Source organism: Littorina saxatilis, linkage group LG10 (genome assembly GCF_037325665.1).
Source record: "Littorina saxatilis isolate snail1 linkage group LG10, US_GU_Lsax_2.0, whole genome shotgun sequence".
NCBI lineage: Eukaryota > Metazoa > Mollusca > Gastropoda > Littorinimorpha > Littorinidae > Littorina > Littorina saxatilis.
Genome location: NC_090254.1, coordinates 36,998,147 through 37,012,251, shown reverse-complemented (window position 1 = coordinate 37,012,251; position 14,105 = coordinate 36,998,147). Strand labels below are relative to the sequence as shown.

Sequence of the window (14,105 nt, the reverse complement as noted above, 5' to 3'; positions counted from 1 at the left end):
AGAGAGAGTGTGAGTGTGTGTGCATGTGTGTGTGTGTGTGTGTGTTTCTTCTTGATATAAATCAGCCACTGTACTTACATTGAACAATTAAACCCTTTTTACTAAAGTATTTTCTATGCTCTCTCTCTCTCTCTCTCTCTCTCTCTCTCTACCTCTCTCTCTCTCACACACACACATGCCAAATCATTAAATGACACAAAAAAGTACTGTTGCTGTTTCCCTTCAACTGTAATAAATTGCAGCATCTTTACAAGTACACATTTCATCAGAGAACAGAAAAAAAGCATGGTGCTTATTTGCAATAACTTAATTCTTCAAAACCCTTGTCAAAACCCTTACACATTTCTGCAAATTACAAAACAAAAAAAAAGAATTGCACAGGTGCAAAAAGTATCACTTGCAAAAGAGATTACCTCTCAAAAAAAAAACTTGTAAAAGAAATCATTGTGTTTGCTGCATTAACAATTTAACAAAAGTAAAAAAAAGTAAAAAGAATGATCTTAATCACAGGAGACAAACAGGTAGTAGACATTCCAGTGCCAAGTCTAACCGCTGTCATCCAAGGCAAAAACAAAATTCAAACTCTTACATTGACCTCAACAATCTTCGCTCACCTGAGATTCTGTGTCATTTTAACCTTCGCCGTAGGTCGCTAAAAACATTCTTTGCAGCACGTCGTGTGTACTTATGTAACCATACTTCTCAAAGAAGGAAAAACATGCACGGGTAAACAAAAAAATAAAAAAATACAGAAATCAGGCTTTTCATTGAATTAGATTATCAAACTAAATATATTTCCGATTTTGTACTTACATTTATCTTTTACCTGTGTAATTACGCACCAAGTTAATTCTTACTAGAAATAAACAGGAACCATAACTCAGCTTTTATTTTGACATCGAACCCACAATTATCTCCCTTACACTGTTAGAAGTATGGTTACATAAGTACTCACGACGTGCTGCGAAGATAGTCGATGTTTGACCTTTGTTTATTTAATTACCTGTCAATCAATTTTAATGCGGGTTTAGGAGATAATAGATTTTTAGGTGTTTGAGGCATTTCCAAAAGCTCATTACAGAATTCCACCTAGTTTGAGATATTCGCAATTAAAGTCCGGACTGTTACTAAAGTACTCACGACCTACGGCGAAGGTTAACTGCATTCCCCCGTTGTATTTTTTTTTTTTAATGAAACAAAGACTCTCTTCCACAAAAAATCAGCCGATCTGCACCCTGTTACTTTCACTTTCTTCAACCAGAAGTTTATAATTATATAAACTGCATGAAAAAAAAGCATTCAAAACAGAACTGCAAGTGCTGTTCTAAGAATCAATTCATCTCATTGTATCCAGTGCCATGTCACATACCATTCTCAAATCAGAGAGGTATAGACTATACTTAAAAGGATTCAACCGTCACATGTGTAATTCCTTTGTGCTTGTTTGTTTGTTGTCCCGAAGAAGCTTCCATAGGTGAAAAAAGGACTCTTTTTGTGTGGGTGGGTGTGTGTGTGGGTGTGTGTGTATGTGCGTGAATGCATGCATGCGAATGTGCGTGTGTGTGTGCGTGTGTGTGTGTGTGTTGTCCTTGTATTGGTGAGTACAGATTTCTTTTGTTTTTGAACTTTGTTCATCTCATTTTGTTGTTTAGATGTGTCATTCCTTCGTAAATCCCAACTTGCAGTCATGTGTCTACCGTTGTTCAGTTTGTGCTGGTGATTTGGCAAATGAGGGACCAAGCAATAAGGAGTTTTAGAGGAACTGGGCTACAGCAGGTTGGCAAATGAGAGTGTGAACAATTTTTAAACAGGCGAAAACCATTTCAGGGGGAAAACAATCACATATTTCAAGGGGTAAAAAATAAATCACAAGAAATGCATAGAATGTGTGATTTTGATACAGCAGTGTGTTCTAAGCCTGTCTATAACTGGGCGAAGTCGACTACGCGCAGTATACTTCGCGAAGCTGGCCGCGAGCATGATCCTTTAGCACTGAGTTTTAGGTAAAAATACTTCGCAAAGTCGACTACGCGCAGTATACTTCGCGAACCTGGCCGCTCAAAGCTTTAGCAACTGAGTTTTCGGTAAAAATACTTCGCAAAGTCGACTACGCGCAGTATACTTCACGAACCTGGCCGCTCAAAGCTTTAGCACTGAGTTTTGGGTAAAAATACTGCGCAAAGTCGACTACGCGCAGTATATTTCGTGAACCTGGCCGCTCAAAGCTTTAGCACTGAGTTTTCAGTAAAAAGACTTTACGAAGTTGACTTCTTGATGAATTAAGGATGGGCTTAACACACACAGCGTTCAGTCCTCAGAACAAGACAAATAAGGTGAACATCAACACAAAAACAGAAGCAAAAACCCAGGACATTTCAAACCCGCACCAAGCACTAGTCAAGCACTACACTCGTTGATACAGATACAGGTAGGCAAGGTCCCTGGGCGGGTGTTCGGAGAGCGCGACCTTCTCGTCGTTATAGATGACCCAGCGACCTTGGCGGAGAATGTGGCAGACGTAGTGACCGACGCTGGTGGAGGTTCCCATGTGTGAGATGAATGCCACCAGCTTGTACTCTGAAAGAAGCAGCCAGAAATTACAACCATTCTAAGGATAAGGATAAGATTACATTAAGTCCTGTCCACCATAAAGACCATCCCCTCCTCATCGTGGTGTGGTGGTGTCGGAAGAAAATCGACTATGCCGTCGGAAGAAAATCGCTGAAATTTCACTGTCCCTAAAACGTGGGGGTGATTTTTCATTGTGAGAAGTATACTGGTAGGGTTCTTCCTTGGCGGACAGGTTGGTTGCTGGCTAACGGGGCTCTGGTGAAGACGGAGGTGTGCTGGACAGTACCGGTGTGACGGCACAGAGGCCCAAGGACACAAGCGGTCATCTCAGCAACCTCCAAACGGGTAGACTGGACTCGTCAACCCTGGCAGGTAACCAGTCTAGGAGAAGGGAAACTCCGAAATAGAACCACGGGCAGACCAAGCTCAACAGCCCAGGAAGGCAATTGGTCTAGGGGAGGGACCCTTGACCAACGTCCAAGGCCGAAGTCGGAGATGCGGGACCCCCTGGGTGCCAAAAAGCGCTGCATCACGCAAATCACAAAATGAGAGAAAGTGAACGACGAAGAAGAAGAAGAATTAAGTCCTGTGAGGTTACCCCCATGGAAATTCGGGCTGCTGTCTCCCTGGGGAAAGCTAGCTGCCATACAGTATGGTGCTACCCAATATTTTTTTCATTTTTTTCTGCATGCGTGTATTCATGTTTCCCAGCCCTGACACTTTCACTGTGAGCTTGGGATCTTTACCGTGCGTAGGTGTGCACACTAGGGGTGTTCGGACACCGAACTCAAACACAGACTGCAATCTTCATGTTTCCCAGCCCTGACACTTTCACTGTGAGCTTGGGATCTTTACCGTGCGTATGTGTGCACACTAGGGGTGTTCGGACACCGAACTCAAACACAGACTGCAATCTTCATGTTTCCCAGCCCTGACACTTTCACTGTGAGCTTGGGATCTTTACCGTGCGTATGTGTGCACACTAGGGGTGTTCGGACACCGAACTCAAACACAGACTGCAATCTTCATGTTTCCCAGCCCTGACACTTTCACTGTGAGCTTGGGATCTTTACCGTGCGTAGGTGTGCACACTAGGGGTGTTCGGACACCGAACTCAAACACAGACTGCAATCTTCATGTTTCCCAGCCCTGACACTTTCACTGTGAGCTTGGGATCTTTACCGTGCGTATGTGTGCACACTAGGGGTGTTCGGACACCGAACTCAAACACAGACTGCAATCTCTGAAGCTTGGTGACAAGACAAATGCAAAGACATCTGTGCATGTACTTGAAAAAAGAAATCAAAACGAAGAAGCCCATTTGTGTCCTCTTATTTTCTGAAAGACACTATCTAGAATATGTTAACTCTTCTTCTTCTCTTTCATTCCCTCGTTTTTGTTCGTTTCGTTCTTACATTTTTTGGGGAGGGTGAACAAGGAACGAACTAACAAACTTTATTTTACAAGGATACAGGTTTAAGGCACATTTTCTTGTCTAAAAATGTGTCCAAATACAAGACATACTTATAATATTCACAAAACAAGCAAATAAATGGAAAGAAATAAAAAAAATTAAAAAGCTAAATGCAACCAGAATATTAAAGTTAGAAAGACCGCAATAAAAAAGAAAAGAAGAAATCAACCGCACACACACAAAAAAACAACAACACACAACAACAACGAACAAACAAACAATCATACAAGTGTGACGGGAATGCCGTCAACACGATAAAGTTTGCAGCAGCAAAGGCAATCCAGAATAGAATCTGGATTGTCATTGCAAATGCCAGCTTTTCCCCGTATGTTATAATGCATGAGAATGATGTAGTTAGGATTTCCGTAAGGAGTAAGTTGTAGTTTCGATATGGGCGATGGCCGCCATGTTGTTTTATCAGCAAGTTAGATGCTGGGAATAAGACGAAAAGTTAACAAACCTGTTATGGTAGCGTTAGTTGAATAGTTGAACGTTTTAAGCAGTAGGAGATGTTATAATAAATATGTTCCCGGGTCATTAGAGCCCGTTTTAATGCTCGGTAGGAGACACGATCGGCTTAGCGACCGACGAAAGTTGTGTTCTATCGAACAACGGTCTGCCGACCGGAACAGACGAGATGTTGATCTAGTGGGCGATTGAAGCTCTTTTGAATAGAATAAAATTGTAGAACAAGCAAGTGTATTGAAATGTTAATGAAACGATGTCTGCGGACATCGTAATTGTAGGGAAAGTAGGGATAATGAGGGATTATGTTTTACTGCGGATGATTCCGCGAGAGAGTCGGCCATTGTTGCTAATTTAGCCAATGCGAAACATTAGGACATTATTTTAGAGTTGCTAGGAAAGAAGGGGTATAAAAGATCGGAGCGCAGAAAGGTCGTTAGGTTTTGCAGGATAAATTTGACAGAGTAGGGTAAATTGCTAGCAGTAAAGAATCTTGAGATTCTCTTTCATTCAAATAGGCAGAGTAGGAGTACGACTAGCTACAACGGAAGATCATCACCACTCGGGCCAGTCGAATTGTCTGGTTCCGAGCGATCCAAAAGATAGGCTAGGAGAAAGATCGTCGTAGACAGATAGAAACTAAACCAAATCGGATCGGGTAGGTCCGACAAACATAGATAGTTAGGCGTCAGTAAAATTATAGGACGTACGCGTGCGTTCGTTTAACCCATTGCAGTCGGGTTCGGACAGCGTACCGTACGTTCATAAATAGGCGTAGAACTTTGAGCATAGGGACAAAAATATCGTGGGCGAAATAAGGGCTGCGGCCTGGGTTTCCATACGATTAAAACTAGCAATAAGAAGTCTCAGACTATCCACATGATTAATAATTTAGCCTGGTGAGGAAAGAACTGTTCTTCCGTTTGGAGCCAGAAGAATAAATAGCATCCCTTTCTAAATTATAGACATCCAAACTTTAGCTAGTTAGGGACCAAATATGTCCTGTATGGGATCAAAGACGTAGTTAGATAGGTGTCAGACTGCAGAACCTCCTCTTAGATAGATTCGGGGGTTGGGAGATTAGGTATTTTAGATGACATATTACCTGAGCGGAAGCGTGTGCCTGTAAGGTGAATTTTGTATCATGTAATTTGTATTTAACTTACCATTTTATGCTGGTCGTTTGACCGTTTTGATAAATAAACCTGCTCGAAATATTACAACCCATGTGTGGACTCCCTTCATGTTTGATTGGTGTTCAAGTTGATTGAGTTCCTGTTCAGTTTATAGAGTTAATTGTTGACCAGTCAAGCCGGAATCTTAGGAAAAGCGAAGAGATAGCAATAGACTAGGGTTAGATTTGCATTGCACTAGGAGATAGGGAAAAACACAACGCGAGGTAACATCATAAAAGAAAAATAACATCAACTGCATGCACTAGTCTGCAACGCTGGACAGAGAGAAACATATAGGCAAATTTATCTCTCTCTGTTCCTCTTTACAACTTTTACTAGTTCTCGCCGGCAATTAGCTTAGAAACAACAACATAGTAAGCTGTAGAATTAGGAGAACTGCCACACACACATAAATGGGCAAAAGAATTGTGTTGACTTACTCTCTGAGCCGTCACGGAACTTCATCCCCTGCTGACCGGCAGCACCCTGAGTATCCATGGGAACTTCCTCGGGCTGGTCAAGCTCCTCCGCGTGACTGAAGATCCAGTCCGCCGCCCGCTCCACGTTGTTGTCCTGTTCACGGCGCAAACACATCAGTTACAGTTTATGCACAGAAACTCTTCTTCTTCTGTGTTCATGGGCTGGAACTCCCACGATTTATTCTAAAGAATGACACTTCGAATGCTGTCAAATAATACTCTCTTTATCTAAAACATACTGAAAAGCCAGTTTTGTCGGTGGGTGCTTTACAGAACGGCAAGGCACCACCCACCCTCAGAGTGTGCAATGCAGACCAGCTCACTTGAAAATGTCCTTGTCAACATTCGGAAGAATCAAATGAAATTGCGTCTCTCAATTAACGCCAAATATATCTTCATGTCATTTCCTTTCTGTCTGGCGTCGATTCTAAATCTGTCGCTCTATGTTGGAAAAGAAATATCAAAGCAACTGAAAAGCATGTTCAATCTTGTGAGATTGTTGTGTGAACGCATTTCACCTGTTACTATTCATCACGTCAGGTGAGTGATTTGCTGACCCAGGTCACGAGAATGCTTTAATTTGACAGGCATAATCATATAGGAGCGATCCAATTCTCATTGCGGTTACTTTGTCTAATTCGCAGGGTCGCTTAAATTTTTTTTTTTCAAAATAGACAGTAATAAAACCGTTGTTTCTAATATGCTGACTGTTAGCAAATAATAACAGACATTTCTGAAAATGATATCAGCATTCGTGTGCCAGCTCATATTAGAAATAATATCTACTCACAGTGGCTTTGAGAGCCTTGATGGCCTGTGGGCGAGAGAAGCCCATAGATGAGATCATGGCCAGTGCGTCTTCGTCAGGAACAAAGTCCGAGGTCTTGCCCTTGGCTGCCAGCTGTAGCGGGTCACCAAAGTCTGCACACAGTCATGTTCATGTTATTTACCATGAAATTGAGTCTGGGACATTTATAAAAAGCATTTTTGTAATAATACAATGCTTACACAACTCACCTTTCGTAATATGCATCATATGAATCAATATCAAATATTAGTAATACTTTGTTTTGTGTACAACGAAACCTTCCAATAACCTCTAATTCTTGTTTTTTGATTCTAAAATATTTGCTGTTCTATGAGGAATGATCCAAACAAAATGATTGCTTTTACAAATGTCCAAGGTCACTGATCATAAATAGAGACTACAACATGGCTTGATGTGTGATATCAGGTTTACGCAAGTTTTTTTTTTAACATATTGAAATGTGAGCTAAAGCAAATTTGGAGAGTACAGGTTTACACAAGTTTGTTCATTTAGATATCGAAATGCGAGCGAAAGCAAATTTGGAGAGTTGATGTTGCAGAAACCAAGCTCACCTGGGTCTCCCATGTGCTCCATAACCCAGTTCATTGCAGGTTCGATTCCCTGGCTCTTCGTGTGGTAGACGGCCTTGCGACATCCCTCCAGTGGGAATCCCATATCCACCAGTTGGGCCACCATACCCTCGTCTATCCTGATTTCTGTTACATCAACACAGCAATGTTAGGTTGTGGTGATAAGGTCAAAGAAAAAAGGGAGAATGAGAGAGAGAGATCATATCAATTCAAATCAAATCAAATCTTATTTCAAGAAGGTTTTGGCATAAGCAATACAAACCAGCTTTTTTTCAACCAGCCCTCGCCCAGAGAGGGGGAGAGAGAGAGGGAGGGTGGAGAGAGAGAGAGGGAGGGTGGAGAGAGTGAGTGAAAGAGAGAGAATGTGTGGAGAGAGAGAGAGAGAGAGAGAGAGAGAGAGAGAGAGAGAGATGAGTAAGTGTATGTGTGCATGCATGTGTGCGTGTGTGTATGCATGCATGACTCTCTCAGTGTCTGTGTGTGTGCGTGTGTACGTACATTCATGCGTGTGTGTATGATGGATGCATGTGTATCATAACCTTCATTCCTCAAAAATACACACATTTGCACTACTATGTCACAAGAAAAGCTCTTCTTTACATGTTTATCCACAAACAAAGTAAAGAAACAAAACCCCACAAAGACACTTTAGAATATTCACTAATTATGATCACCGTCTATAATTTTTTTTTTTCCCATGTGGCATATTTGCAGGTAATTTAAGATCACTTTCTTTATTTGGTGTTTAAGGGGGGACAGGGTAGGCAAGCACTTTTTTTTTTTATTTTGGAAACAGCTTGCTGCTTGTTTGATTTTTGCAAGCAGAATAACCTAATTAAGGGAAACCATTTTAAATTTTGAGTGAAAAGCAATTTTTGGGTGTTTTATTCCCCAAAATGTGAGAAAAACGTTATAAAATGTGCTTTTTTACAAATGTTGCAGTTTGTGAACCAGTGCATGTTTTGATCCAATTTTTCTTCTTTGCAGCAATATGTGTGTGTTTAATAATTCTGTGTATCGAAAAGCATTTCTAAGCAATATATTATTTTAATTTAGCATTTTCAGTTACCGGTTCAGTTTTGATAAGAAAAATACATGAAATCCTAACTGTCAGACTCATAAAAACCCAACCAATGCACTGAACTCTTATTCCATACACAGAACTGATGCTGTACAACTCATAAACAACATATACAAAAACTGAACAAATCCATCAAGCCTTTCAAAAGTTGCAACATTTTAATTGTAGCGTTTTGTCTGAAAATTACATTCAGAGAAAACAGCATTTTAAAGATTTGAACCAGTACATAAAAAAACCAGTAGCACAGTGCACCCTGAATTCATATGTTTTTATCAGAATGACCACTTTACTATGTAGGGAAAAGGATTTGACAATCAAATTATCAGGATTTTTTTTATATACATCATATGAAAACAGCCATCTTTGTTTGTACGGATATGAAAACATGAATCAGAACCAAACTGTCAGACTCATAAAAACCCAACCAATGCACTTAACTCTTATTCCATACACAAAACTGACGCTTTACAAATCATAAACAACATAAACAAAAATGAAACAAATCCATCAAGCCATTCAAAAGTTGCAACATTTTAATTACAGATGTTTGTCTGAAAATTACATTCAGAGAAAACAGCATTTGAAAGATTCCAACCAGTACCTCAAACTAGTAGCACAGTGCAGCCTGAATTGATATGTTTTTATAAGAATAACCACTTTACTATGATGGGGAAATGATTTGACGATCAAATTATCCAGACTTTTTTTTAAAAATCATTTGAAAACTCATCTATGTTAGTGCAGATATGAATCAAAACGAAACTGTCGGACTCATAAAAACACAAGGAATCCACTGTATTCTTATTCCATGCACAGAAATGGTGCTTCACAAATCATAAACAACATATACAAAATTGGAACAAATCCATCTTGCCATTCAAAAGTTACAACATTTTAATTACCACATTTTGTCTCAAATTACATGTAGAGAAAACAGCATGTAAAAGAGTCTCAGTAGTACCCTGGTAAACTAGTACCACAGTAGAGCTTGAATTAATGGGGTGTTGTTTTTTTTTAACCAGAATAACACTTTAACTATGAAGGGGAAATGATTTGATAATCAAATTATCAGATTTTTTTGATTTAAAAAAAAATTATATGAAAACATTAAAAAAGTCAATTATCTGTGTTTGTGCTGATATGAAAATATTGATCAGAACCAAACTGTCAGACTCATAAAAACCCAACGGATGCACTGATTTCTTATTCCATTGCATAGAAATGATGCTTCACAAATCATCAACAACATTACATAATTATATATACACAAATGGAACAAAGCTATCAAGCCATTCAAAAGTTGCAACATTTTAATTACAGTATTTCTGTGCTCAATCCTAACACTGCAGCAAATTTCTGTAAAGCTGAATGTCCCTTTCCATGTACCAACTTGGTCATACGCGGATTATTTAAAATGCAACTTTACCACCCGAAGCGTTGCAAACACCGGGAGAAGAGTAAACAACTGCAGACTTGAATGGACACTCATATGCACTCCAGATGCAGGGCCTGTGCAAATCCTTGGGCTGATGCATCACCTTCTTTCATAATCAGACTGCTATCAGACAAGCATTCAGTACAGGATATAAACCTTTCAGCAATAGATTGAGCTGATCAATGTTGACAAAAGCCCAACACATGTCAGCGGAGTGACGTTGCACAGTACCAGTATCCATATCTGCTTGTGATGGGTCAGAAGATGGCAAAGTATCTGTATCTTCTTATGGTTGGTCAGAAGATGGCAAAGCTGATGTTTCTGCTGTGGAAGAGGGTAGTTCCGGTTTAGCAAACTTTTCCATCAGGTCAATCTTTCTCCTCGCTGCCACCACAGGAGGACTGGCTCTCCCCTTGCTCCAACCTAATAAATACACAAACACTGATTTAATATTTGATACAACTGTCCATGGTTTTTGTTTGTAATAAGCTGCAAATTTTAAGACTCAATATAAACGTCAACAAGTGCTTGTACTTTATTTTGCAAATGACCATGTTACATGGGGTGTACCTCAACTTTTTGGCTAGGCTGGTAAATCAGAAATCCCAATCAGCCCCCAACCACTGAACCAGGCGGGTTTTCTTACAACCACCTCAGCGGCTCGTACCCACATATGTCGGTTGACGAACACACACACACACACACACACACACAAAAGACATTCATTAATTGGCCCCTATCACAAAATGTACATGTCAAGTTTACTATGGGATTTGAGTAACCACACAATCACATACACACAGGAACTAATACTGAAACTAGCTGAATTATTTTCTTTCTTTCTTTCTTTCTTTTCATATTTTTCTTTTAAAATTAATTTATTTCATCACACTTGCTATGTATTTGCTTGTTTCTTGTCTGTTGTCTGTTTTGTGTGTGTGTGTGTGTGTTCTGTGTGTGTGTGTATACATTTTCAGATTTCCTAAACCTAGCACTGTTTGCAGGTGATCTTTATGCTTTTGATTCATGAGTTGCATCCCCAGTCCTTTAGTTTAACTCTTTTTTTTTCTTTGGTGAAGTAAATTGGATCTATTTTTTTTATTCCTTAGTTAATGGAAAAGATTTGACAACAATATTGCTGTCAATGATAGGTTGGTCAGCCATGCTGGTGTAAACCAATCCTTTAGAATTAGAGAACGCTCTCTAGTAGGGTACTTATTTTCCTACGGTCAATGACCAGAAACAGAAACTGTGTCAGTCGTACATCGCTCAGATGCTGCTTCTCAGTTTGACCCCAGACAAAGAATACTGATGACATGTTACACCATAGTAAGCTCTCAAGGACTGGCCAGCGAAGAACAATAAAATAGGGGTTGTGAAGACGATATCACAGAGATGATCGAGGGAGGGAGGGGGGGGGGGGGGGGTGTGCGGCGGCGGCATGGTCAGTAAATTGGATCAAGAAACCCGCAAAATACTTCAGACACAAACTGTTTATCATTTACCTGCAAACCCTAACACATTCTTACAACAACAACAACATAACGATGTGCAATAAATCACGTTGTCAAACAAACAAGATCGAAAAGAGAAAGAAGCAAAACCCACCTCGTCGAGTCAAGAATCTTAGAATGTCGTCTGCTCAAATACGATCATGTTGGTTCATTTCGGAGTGTTGTTACTTCCTTCTACTGTTCGCTGCTGCTGGTTCATCTTTCTCTGATATTTCTTGCCACTATGCCGAACATTTCCAATGTTAGGGTTGTTCTCCGCAGCTCAAAACTTTGAAAAATGCTGCTGAATCGGTGAAAACGTCATGGATTTGTTGACACCGGGGGACTGATAAGTTGTCTACTGCGCTTGCGCCAAATGCCTTTGACCTACATATATTTGCATATATTAATTCCGGGGTTTCGGTTGGAACGGATTCTCTCTCTTTGTGCCTATGTCAACGGAAATTCCCCAACGGTGATGACGTCATCTTAAAGAACGGAAATTTCCACACAGTTTGAACAGCGAAGGGTCATGTCATGTGCGCACATTTACCAGCACGGAGTATCCAAAGTTGACCATTTTTTCGATTTTTTTGATAAAACACAGACAAAAACAACAAAACATCGGTTTGAAAATGGTTTTATTTACATGAATACATGTCTAAAATGACAAAAGCAGATTATTGAATGCATTCCAGGATGTTCAAAGGTGTGAAAAATGCAACAACCCCAAAAAGGTGTATGAGACCAAAAATAACTCATTTTGCCTACCCGGTCTGCCCTTAACGTCGTTTTCAACCACGAAGGTTATATCACGACGGGATTTAAGATCACATCTCATCTGCTAATGTAAGATATCTATTAATATTTGTTAATGTATTGCTTTTTAACCTGGCTGTGGGGTCCTGATTTGGCCTATATGGTCCGCTGGACCCAAAAAGCAACAGATATCAAATCATATCATATCAACCTGGCTGTGCTGGTTGATCAGAGGGTAACTCCTCCTCATTGGGTTGCTTCCCTTTGCCACGAAGTGCTGAGAGGTCGAGTTCATCTGGTACCTCAATAGACACATCTGAAAGAAAAAAGAAAGTCAAATTATGTCGGTCGGTTAATTTGTTTGTAAGTTTTTAATTGAAGAAAATAATTCCCATATGGGAACACTTTTCTGTTAAAAAATGCAGCAGCTGCATGAAAAGACAATGAAAGAAAAACAGATATTTGCAACAAAAAACAGAAAAAGAAATTCACAGCAAACTGGCTGGAAAATGCAAGTTAAGACATGTCTCCTTGCTCGTACAAAGAAGCCAAGACTCTTCTACAACGGAAGAAGAAAGAAAACTGGAAAAAGAGAAACGGAGACTACAACCCACAGGAAGACCCCATCAACAAACTAGACCGGAGAAGCCAAACCACCATTTTTCGTCTAAGGACAGGGCACTGTGGACTGAAGAAACACCTCAAGAGACTGGGCCTTGCGGATGACGCACACTGTGAATGTGGCTCGGAAGAGCAAACTCCGGAGCACATTCTCCAGAACTGCCCCCATCTAGAGACAATACGCCAGAAGTTCTGGCAAGAAGAGACCAGTGTTGGAGCCAAACTCTGGGGTCCTGCCGACGAAATGCGCAAGACTGCGGACTTCCTGGCAGCCACTGGTCTGAGGATTTAGCACGGCCATCAACATCGAACGCAGAAGAAGAAGAAGAAGTCTCCTTGCTGCCCACACCCTTTCCCCAGGGAAAACAGCAAACAAAATAAAATTTAAAAAAAACAAACATACTAAAAATAATTACTAACACTCTCTTACAGAGTAAAACAACACCCACCTAAACGCCCATAATATGAAAACATATAATCAAGACATGGCAGAATGCTGCTCAGGTGTGTTCACTGTACACCTTACCTAGTTTCTCAGGTGTGTTCACTGTACACCTTACCTAGTTTCTTTGGTGTCCAGTCCAAATCAACAGTGAATTTCTTGAGTTGTAGAAACAGGTAGTCAGGGAAAGAAGCCAACCTTGTGGTTCTGAAATTATAAAAGCATATACGTACATGTATATAATAGTACTGAATTACATGTATTCAGGGATGAAGAAATTGAGACTGAGTAATTGCTCTTTGCCTTACAAAACAAAATTCCTGCTCCTCTTTTTGTTGTTGGTGTTGCTATAAATCTATTAGGGATATTTCAAGTTAGGTTGATACACTTGGGCCATAAACCAAGTATTTGCACGCCTGCACTCCCATACATACACACATGTATGCATGCACGCACACACACACACACACACACACATGTGCATATACACACACACAACACACACACACGCACACTCCCACACACACACAACGCACGCTCGCACGTATGCACGCACACGCCCTGTTTATGATCTTCATAACAAAAACAAAAAAAAACAAAAAAAACAACAACAAAAAATTCCATCTCACACGGCATAATTAAATTGCTGCGCCTTGAATATCTTTCTTTCTTTATTTGGTGTTTAACGTCGTTTCAACCACGAAGGTTATAT

General features: G+C 40.2%; 1 protein-coding gene across 3 annotated transcripts in view; it reads right to left on the bottom strand.

Annotated features, from left to right (window-relative positions):
- Nucleotides 1-204: 204 nt before the first annotated feature.
- Nucleotides 205-14,105, bottom strand: part of LOC138978726 (ubiquitin carboxyl-terminal hydrolase 5-like) — a 45,028-nt gene continuing 31,127 nt past the window's right edge. Inside the window, exons 15-21 of one of the 3 annotated variants that reach the window (XR_011459774.1) lie at nt 13,512-13,600; nt 12,542-12,646; nt 7,545-7,688; nt 6,955-7,085; nt 6,126-6,258; nt 2,212-2,577; nt 205-2,050 (exon numbers count right to left, since the gene is read on the bottom strand). Coding sequence is in view for 1 of the 3 variants with exons in the window: in XM_070351515.1 (XP_070207616.1) it covers nt 2,405-2,577; nt 6,126-6,258; nt 6,955-7,085; nt 7,545-7,688; nt 12,542-12,646; nt 13,512-13,600 (775 nt within the window). In the remaining 2 variants the exon portion in view is untranslated. Of the gene's footprint in view, nt 2,578-6,125; nt 6,259-6,954; nt 7,086-7,544; nt 7,689-12,541; nt 12,647-13,511; nt 13,601-14,105 lie in introns of all 3 variants that reach the window. The other 2 variants (XR_011459775.1, XM_070351515.1) reach the window with 2 other exon arrangements.